Source organism: Protopterus annectens, chromosome 11.part0 (genome assembly GCF_019279795.1).
Source record: "Protopterus annectens isolate FY-2018-M chromosome 11.part0, PAN1.0, whole genome shotgun sequence".
Classification (NCBI taxonomy): Eukaryota; Metazoa; Chordata; order Ceratodontiformes; family Protopteridae; genus Protopterus; species Protopterus annectens.
This window is the reverse complement of record NC_056745.1, coordinates 1,197,930,919-1,197,945,270: the sequence shown is the minus strand read 5'-3', so window position 1 is coordinate 1,197,945,270 and position 14,352 is coordinate 1,197,930,919. Positions and strand designations below refer to the sequence as shown.

At 44.4% G+C, this 14,352-nt stretch overlaps 1 protein-coding gene across 1 annotated transcript in view; it reads right to left on the bottom strand.

Moving 5' to 3' along the window:
- The window catches only part of DLD (dihydrolipoamide dehydrogenase), a 1,015,110-nt gene that overhangs the window by 346,394 nt on the left and 654,364 nt on the right, over positions 1-14,352 (bottom strand). Inside the window, exon 9 of the mRNA XM_044088560.1 lies at positions 10,591-10,781. Within this exon, the coding sequence (XP_043944495.1) occupies positions 10,591-10,781 (191 nt within the window). The remainder of the gene's footprint in view (positions 1-10,590; positions 10,782-14,352) is intronic.

Here is a 14,352-nt window from a genome sequence, read left to right as displayed (position 1 = left end):
CCAGCTGTTGGGATGGGGTCAAGGAAGACATGGCAAGATTCACCGTTATCTCTAACTGATCGAAGAAACCAAGAAGAAAGCATGTGGTCTCCACCAGTTGATGCTGAGTGGGAGCTGTGAGGAGCTGTTGAGTGAGATAGGAGAAACACCTGGAATCCCTGCAGCCTGAGATGAGCTGCCACCACTGCCATACACTTGGTGAACACCTGTGGGGCTGTGGTGAGTCCAAAGGGCAGGGCTCGGAACTAGAAGTAATCATCTCCAATGTGAAAGCAGAAAAATCTCCTGGACCGCCTGTCTATTTTAATATGACAGCATGTGTTCTGGAGAGATCCAAAGAGCACGAGGGGCACAACCGACTGTACAGTGACCATCTGTAACTTCGACTTCTTGACTGAGAGGTTCAACTGACTGAAGTTCAGAATCAGACGCATGTCCCCTGTCTTCTTGGGTACCAAAAAGAAGCGGGAGTAGGCTCCAGATCCTCTTGGCCCTGTGGGGGACCTTTTGGATGGCTCTTTTTTTGGATGAGGTTGGATACCTCTAAGCTGGCTAACTCTGACTGAGTGGCACGCCTGCGAGAGTTCTGTTTCTTGGTGGGTGGTCGGAAAAGGGAATATAACCACCCCTGGATGAAATTCTTAGCACCCATTGATCGGATGTGATGTTTGCCCAGGATAAAGGGTGTAAGGCTAACCGGCCCCCGACTGCCTCCAGGGAGGGGACAGTCGGGCAATGCCTCGGGCACTGGAAGGACTTCTCAGAGAAGGGCTCCCTGGAACCCTGGTTTTGTGGGCCTCCTCTGCCTCTAGGGCGGCAATGACCATTGAAATCTCTCCACTGTCCCCTGGAAGAGGAATCCTCTTGAGCCTCCTGAAAGGTAGATTGCGGCTTTTGGGACCACATTTTCTTGCTCCCTCATTGGGTCTTGGTAAAGGACCTCTGGGGAGTAGAGAATTTGATCCCTAAAGCTGGCAGTGTCTCTCCTTTTTGCTCACTGCGGGTCAAAGTTTCCTTGACACTTTGTCCAAAGAGGGTTGAACCACTGAAGGGGCTGTTGGTGAACGACGCTTTAAAGGCCTCTGCAAACTCGCAGACCAGAAGCCAGGCATGATGCCTAATGGTAATGCCTGTGCCCACCACCCATGAGGAACCCTCAGCAGCACTGGATATCAACCTCATGGACGAATTAGTGATGGGCGCAAGAGTTGCCAGCTTGGGAGAAATGGTCTTAAAGTCCTCTGAAGGCATGGACTCAGAGAGGGAAGTGGTAAGCTCCTTTATCAAGTCCCTCTGATGACGGGTAAAATGTGTCCGATAATTTAATGCTCGCAGGCTAAAGGAAGCCAAAGCAAATGTCCGCATTCTCAATCTGTCCAGTGCTCTCGATTCACGACTGGAAAGATGGACAGATGAACTCTGTTCTGCCAACTCTTTCTTGGTGGCAGCAGCCACCACAATCGCATCAACTGGGACTGCCTTGGACCAAAAGACCTTGTCTGATGGAGGGCTCAAAAACTTGTCTGCTCTCTTAGGTACTGGCTTCACTGTATCGGGTTCCTTTCAAGCCCTGTTGGCGATATGGTTGATCAAGGGATCAGTGCGTGTGTGTGTGTGTGTGTGTGTGTGTGTGTGTGTGTGTGTGTGTGTGTGTGTGTGTGTGTGTGTGAGGGGGGGGGGCACCCAAGAGGTAGACTGGCCCACACCGAAAGCCTCCAGAAACATGGCTTCCTCAGAGGATGGGGGCTGGGCAGACCAACCACCCTTGACCTTCAGAATCTCCAGTATGTCCTCAAAGGAGACATCATTGGGCGGTGACCATGGGGACCAGTCCCTTTCATCGATATCCATGTCCTCAGTGAGGGACTGCATCGGGGAGCCAAGTTGTCTCCACTTACATGTCCTCTTCCGAGGAAGTTCCTCTGTAGGGGGCTCAGGGGAAGACTCGGAAGAGGAGGGGACCCCCTATGGAGGTAACTCCCCCCTAGAGGCTAGCTCATGCAGGCTGAACAGGAGCAGGACAAGAAGGTCCACCCAAGTCCCTGGGGCTGGAATGGAGCACAGCAAGCAGGGGAGGCTACTCTGGTAGCAGAGAGAGAGAGAGATCTTTCCACTGCTCGGAAAGCGGAGGGACCAGACGAGTCCGAGTCACCGTCCCCTGCTAACACCACAATGGAGGAAGAAGCAGAGCCCGCCAGTACCTCCAATGCTCCAGACAGAGCAGTCCGGAGCTATTAAGAGCCAAAGCAGAGGGGCAGAGAGTGGTCCAACAAGCCCGGACCCACCCCTGCCCCCACAGACCCCAGGGCGACAACCAAGACTGGTGGCCCCGCCTGTCCTGGGAGAAAGGGAACAGAACTGACCAAAGACTCTGATGTGGTAGGAACAATGGAAGTTCCAGAAACCCACACCGCGTACTGGCTCCCCTAAGTCCAATCCCTGTGAGGTTACACAAGGAGAAGGTAGCTGGGGAGTGGAAGAAGGCTTCCTAAGCCTTTGGGCTGGGGAAGCCAAAAGCCCCAACTCAATTTCAGCTTTCAAGGAGGATCGCATCATCCTGTCCATGTCCGATGGAAGGATGTTCCTCGAAGATCAGGAGGAAATGGAGGACCTGGCCGGAGACCAGTGTCAGGACTCCGAGGATCTTCTCCAATGGTCTGGAGAATGGGCCCTGCGCGGAGAGGTAAACAAATGATCCCTTCCCAAAGGAAGATCCTTCACAACAATAGGATCCCGCACAGGCCTCTGATCCAACCGTATCGGATCCGAGGAAGGAGCTCTTGAATCTTTCAGATCTTAAAGACAGTCGGATCCATGACAAGCCTGGACTGACTTGGATCTGAAGGCTCCGATCCGGAAGCCTTGGATCTGGAAGTCGACTGAAGAACCCTTGGATGCAAAGGCTGGAACCAGAGGCCTTGGACCCGGGTGTTTATTTCCTAGAGGTCCTCAAATCAGAGACCCTCAGATCGACACTGCTAAAGCTTGGAGTTGGATTTGGGGATCTGGGATCAGACAGGCTAGATTTCTTATGAGCCTCCCCAGAGGAGGATGAAGGGAAAGGCTTTCTCTTATGGCCAGAGGGGCCCGACTTGGCCGACGATTCTTTGACCGAGGACCCCCCCCCCCCGAACCCTAGCCTTTTTAACAGCAACTTATTCCAGCAATCGACCAGAATCTAGCCTTTTTAACATCAAGTTATTCCAGCGATCGACCAAAGCTCTGGGGCTGAATGCGGAGCAAATGCCAAATTCAACCTCCAGATGTCTGGCGCCGAGACAACAGAGGCACTCCTCGTACAAGTCAGAAACAGGCATCTTCCGACCGCATGAGGAGCATCTCTTAAAACCTAAAGTTTTCTCCAACATGGATAAAGGAAAAGCAACCAATACCAGAAGGAAAATCCAACGAGTAGTCACAAACAGGCACAAAAATCAAAGAACACTGAGGTCCGTTCTACCACAAAATCATAGTAACAGACCCAAGACAGAGATTAAACAAAAATACCAATAAATGCAACTAAAGGAAAAAACAAATATTCCACCACGCTAAAAGTGAACAAGGGTTACAAAAAACCAAAAGAATCAGCGGGAGGGGAAAGAGAATATGGAACACCAATAAACTATTAACACTACCTATTTATGACCTCTACTACAGGATATAGTCAGAAAGAATTCCTCACAAGAAAACAAAACCTACTTGACAGACACCTGGATAAACCAGAGGAGCTGAGCAATCTGCCCTTCTGAGCTGGGAATTTCTGGTTAAAGGCTTATAGTGCATGCATATCTGAACTGCTTCTTACTGAAGTTGGTGCGCCTTGTTTGCTGTGGCATAGACTGGATTCGGGCCTGCTGGATCTAGCTTTGTTTGTGTAACTTGAGCACTAATCCAGGCATTCTCTAAAGTATTCAATTGTATTTATTACTGCTTGGTAGTAACTTGATTAAAGTGTAGCTATCATTCTAAGTCTTTTGGATTAAGCACTTGGGCTTCAGACCAGTTGTTTTACATTAGGAAGGTTTGTGGCATGCACTGTGGTGGCAGGACAGGTAGCTTTCATCCTTCTAAGTTGGGAACTGCTGATTGAGAGCCCAATGTCTGTTATTCTTAAAGTGTATTAGTTCTAATTTAAGCACTTAGGCTTCAGGCCAGTTATTTTACATTAAGAAGGTTCGGGGTCTGCACTCTTGTGGGAGAAGAGGCTGGACTCTGCCCTTCTGAGCTGGGAATTTCTGGTTAAAGGTTTATAGTGCCTGAATATTTGAACTGTATCTTACTGAAATTGGTACACCTTGTTTGCTGTAGCATAGACTAGATCCAGGCCTGCTGAATCTAGCTTTGTTTATATGCTTGTTGTTTGTTTGCTTGTTATTTCCCTGGAACGCTAATTCCACCTAATACGCGGCTTCCCAGCGCTTCTGTGGATCACTAGTGATATCTGCATTGCTTACTGTACTTATTTCCTTGTTTCACTTGAAAGAAAGTTACTGTTTGTCGTTTTTGCATTTAAGTTACCTGTAACATTGCACTTAAGTTACCTGGCACTTGCTCACTAAAGCAATTATATAAGTCAGCACTAAAAATTAAAAGCACTACACCCTCACTCCCCACTGGCCCTTGTTTCCAATTATAAAGGAATTCCCAATATTATTCTTGCATGTCCAAAGGTCAGTTGTCAATCTCCTCTCCGGTCCAGTTGGTGAATCTGGGAATCTTGAGGCAATGTTACAACTACCTCATGTACACAGACAACCCTCTCCTCCTCCCAACAAATTCCAACACATGTGAGAGATGCAACCATATAGCCAAAATGGAGGCTAAGCTTTCTCAACTCAGTACTGGCATAACCAGTCAGAAGGAGAAGGAAACCACACTCACTACAATTCCAGTCTCACATAGACCTACCACGACAGCAAACCTAACACATAATCACACAAAAACATACTCGAAGGCTCTAAATAAAGATCTGCCTAAGCAGCAGAGACCTCCAAAGCAGACACCCAAGCAACCGCTACCCCAAAACAAAACATGTGCAACACATCTTACAAAGCCAGTGTGCCGAACAGTCACAGCCCTTAAGACTAAACAACACACCTGATACACTTGTAATAGGTGACTCTATCGTCAGGCACACTGACGTCCCGCTCACCAGGCTGAACAAGGAGAGGGTCACGGTGAGCAGCCTGTCGGGCGCTAGGATCCACCACATAACACAAGCACTCAGGTCACTCCAAGGCAAGTACAAATATGACTCAGTCATTGTCCATGCTGGTGTGAATGACCTGAGACGTACCTCCCTGGACTACATGAAGAGAGACATAGAGGAGCTCTCTGAGCATGGAGCCCAGGCCGGTATGACCCTGACCTTGAGTAGCATCTTACCCTCACCAAGAATGATGCCACAATATGAAGACAAGATGATCAATTTCAACAACTGGCTTAAGTACTGGTGTCATTCAAAGGGGATCCAATGCCTGTCAGCTTGGGATGATATGCTCGACAAGCCACGATGCTTCGCTAGGGACGGCCTGCACCTGTCACCCCTGGGCTTTCGGATATTGGCAAAGGCTATTGCTACCCCCATAGTGCCTTTTTTAGGCAACGCTCAAAAGACAAACCCACCTCCATAGGTATCACAAGGGATAAGAAACTAAGAGTAATGCTACTCAACGCCAGAAGTCTAAACCTCAAGATGCACGCACTCGAAACTCTCCTTAGCATGGAGAACATCGATATCTGTGCAGTAACAGAAACCTGGTTCAGGGCTCCCGAGAGCACCCCAGCACTACCAGGTTATACCTCATACCATGCTTTTCGGCCACAAAACTTGGACCGAACCACAAAAGGAGGGGGAGTATCAATATTCATCAAAGATACCCACACCTCCAGGTTGGTGGCAAAGCACGAAGCATCAGAGACTATCCATGTGCAACTAACAGTGGGTAAAACTGCCTTCCAGTTTATAGCCTGCTACAGACCACCCTCCCAAACCCAGGAACCCCACTCGGCCTTCCTGAGAACACTGGAAAATATGAAGGTCTCTCCAAACACCATTATATTGGGCGACTTCAACTACCCAAACATAGACTGGGAGCATTACTCTAGCTCCAACACCCTAGCCCAAAGGTTCCTAGAATTTATAAACTCAAATGCTATGGAACAACTTGTTACCACTCCCACAAGGGGGAAAAACATACTGGACCTGATCATCACCAACATGGGGACTCTATGCTCCAGACCAGAAGTGTATCCCTCACTGGTAAGATCAGACCATAAACTAATCTCACTGGATATTCACATCCCGACCCCACCCCCTGCCCAGAAAACCACAGTGAAAAACTTCTCTAAAGCAAATTTCACAGTCCTCAAAACCGAGGTGGAATCCTTCAAAGCCCCCGGGCCTGTGGAAAATATGGCCCAGACCGCAGAATCCTTTATAAACGCATTCTATGAACACCTTCAGGAATGCATGGATCATGCGATCCCAAATAAAACCAAGACCCAATCCTCCAAAGGCAGACGTCCTGTCTGGTGGACCCCAGCCATAAACAAACTATACAATAGGAGGAGGAAGCTACTAAATGATAGAGCAAAATCCCAAAAAGGGAAGGCATCACTGATCAGTATTAGCAAAAAACTACGGGCACACATAAAATTGTCTAAGGCCAGCTTCGAGAGAAAAATTGCACAGGACACTAAGGATAATCACAAGGCTTCCTTTAGTTATGTTAGGAACCTGGGTGGTAATTCCCAGATATGCTCAGAATTAGTCCAAAATGACAAAAAATACACCGAACCCACAGACATTGCCAACATCCTAGCTGACAGGTTCACCGCAAACTTCTCGGACGCACCACCAAAAGGGCAAATATCTATCCCAGCAGAGTGCTGCCCCCCTGACACCACAGATGCTCAGGTAAGAGCCGCCCTCTCCAAAGCAGAAAACACAGCATCAATGGGACCAGACGGTGTCCCGGGCTGCGTCCTACATGAACTCCAAGAAGAGCTAAACCCAAACATAAAACTACTGTTCAATCTCAGCCTTACTACAGGATATGTGCCCAAAGAGTGGCGTACAGCAACAGGGGTCCCTCTCCATAAAGGTGGTGCCTCAACGGATCCTGGAAAGTATCGTCCCATAAGCCTGACTAGCTTGGTCTGCAAAGCTATGGAAAGGATCATCATGGACCTCATAAATAAAGATATTGGGGACCTACAGACACTGGATCCTACCCAGTTCAGCTTTGTTAAGGGCAGATCCTGCCTCTTAAACCTGGTTGATTTCTTTGAAACAGTCACCAAGGCCACTGACGAGGGGAAGGTGGTCCACACAGCCTACCTGGACCTCGCAAAAGCCTTCGATACAATACCCCACTCGGGCATTATAGATAAGCTCACCAGCTTAAATATAAACCCCTATGTCACTAGATGGATTGCAAACTGGCTCAAGGACAGAACCCACATGGTTAGAATTACTGGAGCCATGTCAGACTCCAAACCAGTTACAAGTGGTATCCCACAAGGCTCAGTCCTGGGACCTCTCTTGTTCAGTATATATTTCTCGGAGGTACAGGCCAACACGGAAGGACTGTGGCTGACCAAGTTCGCAGATGACTGCAAACTGGGCGCCATAATCGACTCTCCAGCCGACACAAGCATCCTCCAAAAGGGCCTCATAGAAACAGACAACTGGTGCCAGAGCCATGGCCTCAAGCTAAATGCCAAAAAGTGTATAGTCATCCCCTTTGGCAAATCAAAGTGTCCACAAATTACCACATAGGTGGTAATCCATTAAGTACAGAAGAAGTAATTCGGGACCTGGGGACCCAAGTTGATAGCAATCTCTCATTTGACAACCACGTGGCCAAAGTGGTTAGAAAAACATTTTATATAGCCCACCTAATCATGAAGGGATTCACATCTAGATCAGGGGAGGTCATCGTGCCTCTTTACTCATCCCTCATCAGGCCCATAATTGAGTACAATGCCCCTTTTGGGATGTACCTTACCAGACACCTGCAGCAACTGGAAAGACCCCAAAAGTACCCCACCAAGAGGATCAAAGGGCTCAAACATATGCCATATGCTACCCGGTTAAAGAAACTCCAGCTCTACTCAGTGGCATACCGCCTGTTCAGAGACGATCTGTGCCTGACGTATAAAGCCATGTCCAACCCGGAATTAATGGCCATGCTGCACCTCAGAAAATCCAAATCCCATCGAGCTACGCACTCGAGAGACTTGAACCTCAGCACTGAAATAAATAGGACATGCTGGAGGGACAGATTCATAACCCAGAGGCTCCCTTCACTCTGGAATAAAATCCCAGTCCAGGTTAGGCAGAGTCCCTCACTGACTCTCTTCAAGAGGAATCTTGATGAGTGGATGGTAGATCGTAGGTTTACCCCGGGTATCACTTCTGTGTCACTGTTAGACAGAGGCACAGTATACTAACCTCGAAAAAGGGCATAGCAAAATAAATTTAAAATGGGTGGCGAAAGCCAAACACATTCTGGCTAGGCTTATAAATGCCCTAGGGCAGATAGCCTAGTATGAACCTATGAACCTATGGATGATACACACGGCAAATGCGATATGAGGAGTTTAAGGGCAGCAGTGCATTATGGGAGGAGCTTGAGCTAAGCTGTTGTCTAAGTATGCCAGAATGGATCTGATGTCAGATCCTAGAACCATACATGATGAATGGTGACTAGGATAACATCAGATCTTTTTTTTTACAACTTTTGTCATTTTGGAGATTTATACATTTGTTTACAGGTAGGTTGCAAAATTACATTCTCAGAATTTTAGCTCAAGCAAAAGCTGTCAAAGAATGAACTTCGCAAGTGTCAGAAGGTGTGAAATTCTACTCAGCCTAGGTCTGAAAGACACAACTTTTAAAAAACAGTACTGGATTAATTCCTCAAGCCATAGTCTGTTTCTGTCACCATTAACAGGTTCCTTCACTCTGAGACTACAAAGTAGGCCAGCTGTAAATTCCACAAGGCTCAGCAGGTTTATGGCCCCCAGAGGAAGGACAGAAGGAAGCTGCAAATGACAATACACTAAACTGTGAATTCCTAGAGACTCAATAAGATTACAAATCTAATGGGCGATAAAAGTATCTGTAGCTCTTCATTTTATGTGGGAATTTCTTTGGTTTAAAAACCTTAACATTTAGTGGGTAAGATGATGTAAGAACCAGTGAGACAAACTCATTAAAAAGTATCATGACACTGTATTCATGTCTAGCATGGTGTGCACAGAGGAAGACGTAGGGCACAGAAATGCTACAAAAATGAACAACAATCAAGCCTTTTTGTGAGGCAATGTAAAGGCAATTCTGGAAGGAGAAAAACATGGTATGGGAAAAGGAAAGGTCTACAGTATAGTCCTCCACACATACAGGGAGAAAACAGCAGGGCAAAGAAGGTAAAAATCTTCCTATTGATGATTTTACTCATCCCCTTCAATTTACTTATTTAAGTTTTTCCATTTTAGCTGGCTCTACTAATAACTCCCTTACAAGGATCTAAGACATTTTTTTGGTCAGAAGAGTTTACAGCTTTCTATCTTGTTTTTAGTTTGCTCATATATGCTACCATGATCACAACACTTTACATCACATTTAGGGCCTTGGGGAGAAACTCACCAAAAATGAAAATCTTGCTGGCCTATATGACTACCCCAACTCCATTTTCTAAGCAATTTAATTATCAGCAATAAAGACATGATGGAAAAAAAGGGACAACAGAAGGAAAATGAACCACTTTCATAAGCACCACATGTAGTCACCAACAATGAAGGCATGAATAAAAGGATGACTGAAGAATAAATTCCCACTTTCAAACACATTACATTTTCAACAGCTAATCGGCAGCAATACATTTTTGCTGACTCAGTGGGAGCTCTGCAATACTAAAAATGGCAAGAGCTGATGAGAATGTGGAACAAGAAAGGATATAACACCTTTCCACCACTAACCATCATGAAATCCATGTTGGTTAGGGCCAATACTACTGTTTCTACAATGCCTTGTCCAGACAGGACATGAATAAGGCAGATAAACCCAAATATCATGGCTTACCACTACTACTGCTGTAATCCACTCCAAAGATAATCACGGTCTTTAGCAGAGGTCAGCATCTTGCAACTAAAACAGAGTTTTGACATTAGAAATGTAAAGAAAAATTAGGCTGTTATGAAGTAAAGGACAATTCTGTGAAACACACCTTGTCTCACCCTTACTTTAATGTATCACCAGTTGACACAATATCCTCTCTACATGCCACAGTACTTCAACTTATTTTGCTGGAAATGGGTTTACTGTAAAGGATCACACACCTAGATTTTTGTTAATGCCACAGCTGCCAGTTCTTACAGCTGTCAAGCGATCAGAATAATCTCTCTCTGGCTTCACATTAAGGGTCATTATAATGCGTAAAAATATTTAATGTGCAACTACTCCTTACCCCTTGTAGCCTTCACTAATATTACCTTTGTCTGCAATAACCACCCATTGATGAAATGACATTTCAATTTTTGAATACAATCACAACAAATTCAATAAAATTAATTTTTACTTACGAAACATCAATATTTCCATCTGGTCTCTTGGCAGCACCTGTAACTTTAGTACCGAGCTTGAATTTCAGGCCCTGCTTTTGTAGAATTCGCTGGAAGTTTTTAGAGATCTCCATGTCAATGCCCAGTCCACCAATATGTGCAAGATACTCAACAGCTGTCACATCAGCACCAAGCCGTTGCCAGACTGATCCCTAATAACACAAGCAAAGGAAATCAGTCACAAACCATTTTCATTGTTAAAATGTTGTTTACAGAAATAAGAACAGATATTGTCTATTTTAAAGCTACAGTGTACTAAAATTAACTGTACTTTTTACTATTTAGCAGCATGATTTGACACTTCTGTTCACTGAACCGTACACAATAAACCTCCAAGATTATAGATGGGATAAACTAACTACTGCTTTATGCACCTATAACAGCAACACCCCTATTACTACAACAGCACTGCAGGTAGTGTGCATACATAGGGACATACCTCTACATCTGGAAAAAAGCTTCCTCCCCTGGAGTTTGCTTTTATTCCCTCCTGGTAATGTGTACAATAACATTATGAACACCATGGGTGTGAACTGTGTCATTTTTTGATAAATATGAACATTAAGGAACCTTTCAAAGTAATTGTAGAACACTGCACTGCTGTTGTGCATGCCATGGCAACGATTTTTTTTTACAAATACATAGCCAACTGTGTTCTAGTCCCACAACCGGAAATAAAAATCATACATTTGATTAGTAGCATAGAGTGGAGCAAAGGTGGCACCTGTTCTGGGTATAGAGTACTAGGGGGTGTGATCAGCAAATGCAGACTGGTTTTCAGTGCAGTGCATTCATGGCATTTATATGCCAGTATGGCATTTGTGTCAGAAGTGAAGTGCTTAGACCCCTGTGTGTGGCATAAACAGTAGCAGCAGCTTTCTAAAAGTAGCAGTTGCTACAGTTTAAAAATGAGGAAACAGGACCTGTTTTTTTGTTTCTCAACTTGGGTGGAGGTTGTGCCAAATAGGAAAATGGCACTGAGCATAGCTACACCTCTGCATCCAATGCTGATAAAAATGGCTTCACCACAAATCAGACAGGGACAGTTCACCTTTCAACTCCATTAAAACCATATTTGACTTAGTTACTACAGAGGAAGCACTCAAATGTGTTCCTCTAAATTTCCTGTCTTAATACTGATGTTATAATGAAGGTATGCAACATCCCCATTCAGCTGTTAACAATCAGCCACCCTCAATTAAAAACAGTGACCTTAACATGCTCAGTGGTGAAGTGGGACTACATTTTTATATCCCTGTGCATAGGACATGCAAAGTTTGATCCTACTGTTTACCCTAAATTATCTGACTACACATTGTATTAGGCAATAATGAAACTAGATGAGCTATCAAAGTTCCAGAAAATTCCATATATTTTTAATAGATGATGTATGGAACTTGAAATGTGTTAGGAAACTTGTAAAAATGAGTTTGGAATAAGGTAGTTTTGTACTTACCATAATGCTGGATACTTTCACTGTTTGGCATAACTTATGGGTCCATGAGCCACTTGTTGGATCTGTCCTGGCAAAACTAGTGCTTCACTCTTGACCCCTTTTCTTTTCCCATCATGCCCTAGTATGTAAGATTACTTCAGATAGAGTGTGGTGCCAAAGAAAAATGATTCAAGGCAGACAGTGGGAAAGAATGCAAATATTTCTCAGGTCTTTCAAACTACTATTTGGAAGGAGGATGGGGGCAGGTAGTCATATTGGATATGTGAATGAAGGGATCCAGCATTATGGTAATTATGTAACTACTATTAATTGTATTCATTCAGTCCTTCCTATCAGACCTCTGGGTCACAATTCCAAGCTACAAAAACAGTATGGTGGCATATGACAGGAAACTCTTGAGGACACTGGCTCCAAAGGAAGAATCAGCCCTGTAAATAGCATCCAATTAGTACTGCTTAATGAAGGTATGTAATGCAATCCAAGTGACAGCTGTACAAATCTTATCAGTCGAGGAACTTGCAAGGTAAATGACAATTATGGACAAAGTACACACAAGAAAAGCAATCTAAAAGCCACCATGAAAGAGTGACCTTGGACACATGGGATCCTGGTTTGTTAAATGCAAAGGAGACAAACAGCTGTGAGCTTTTCCTTGAATAATTTGGTTCTGTGAAAGTAAAATCTCAACTGCCTATTGACATCCAAAGTACACATGATACATTTGCCCTTACTGGCATGACTTGAAAAAAAAAAAAAAAGATTGGCAAGTGAATCAGTTGGTGTATGTTTGCCTTTGAAGCCACTTTGGGGAGAAAGGAAGGACTAGTGCTGAGAGACACACTGTCCTTGAAGAAAACTAAATAAGGTTAAGAGTCTACAGTTAAGAAAGTCTTCTCCCAGAAGAGAAGGCTACCAGAAACAGTATTTCATGAAAGAAATTTCACCAGTGCTGTATGGTGCCAGTTCAAATGGATGTTTTGTCATGGCTTCCAAGACAAAACTGAGGTCCTAAGGAGGGACTGGTTCAATAACTAATAAGGAAACTCCTTTGAAGAAAACTTTGCAAAGTTTATGATAAACCAGCAAATGGGCTTCCAGATCATCAAAGTTGTTACAAATGGCTGCTAAATGAAAATTTACAGTAGAGAAATGAAAGTTAAGTACTTGCCATAATGCTAGAACCAAGTTATCCTCTTCTGTCCACCTTAACTGATGGTCTATAGGATCTGTATGGATCAGACATTGGCAGCTCTAATTTTTTGGATCCATGGCTCAGGCCCCTCCACCTACCCACAACTCCCTTCCATCAACTGAATACTTCAAATAGAGTTTGCCTGCTTAATACAGAAATATAATTGGTACTCAAATCCCAGATATGCACTACGGAAATAAATTGTGGCTGTAACAGGACAAGGCTCCAGACAGATATAGTGCAGTCAAACTGGAACCCAGCGAGATTGTTATGAATTGGCATGGGGATGGAGAGAGGGAAAGTTGAGGAAGATGGACGAAGACAACATGGATCAAGCATCATGGCAATAACTTTCATATACAATGCTGTCTCTTCTATCCTTCCTGATGGGACAGTCCCCAGCTGCTACAAACCCTCAGAGGTCTTAGGGAAGGATTTCTAGAGGATGCCTGAATCAAACCCTGGAATTTAAGTCCAGCTGATAGCAAGATATAAAGATATGCACAGTAGACCAAGTATCTGGTGCATGTTGTCGAACATCCATCAAGTATAAAATACTTTCCTTTATCAGAAAAAAAATGGGGGAAAAAACAGATAGATTAATAAACTGACTCAAGTAAACTCCAAAGCCACCTTGCAAAGAAACACAGAGTTGTTCATAGTGATAACCTATCTGATGAAAAATCAAGTAAGATAGTTTACAAAAAAGAGCTTGAAGCTCTGAAATTCTTTAAGTGGTAACAGCTACCAGGAAAAAATGCCCACCAAGAAAGATACTTTAAATCCGCAGATACAGCTGGTTCAAAAGCGGGTTATGTCAAGGGCCACAGAAAGGGAAATGGCTCAAGGTGGAACAGGATCACTTAAAGGGCAGCAAAGAAGAAAGATGCCCCTTAGAAAGGCTTTAGACAACTTCAAAGAAGCAATGGGAGTCTGTTTCTTTCCCACATGGAAATTTGAGATGGTGTGCATTTGAACTTTGACAGAATAGCTAGTCCTACTATGAAAGAGATTAGCTAAAAAAGAAAATCTAAAATAGCAGGAAGTGGGGCTGAAAAATGGTCTATATACCCAA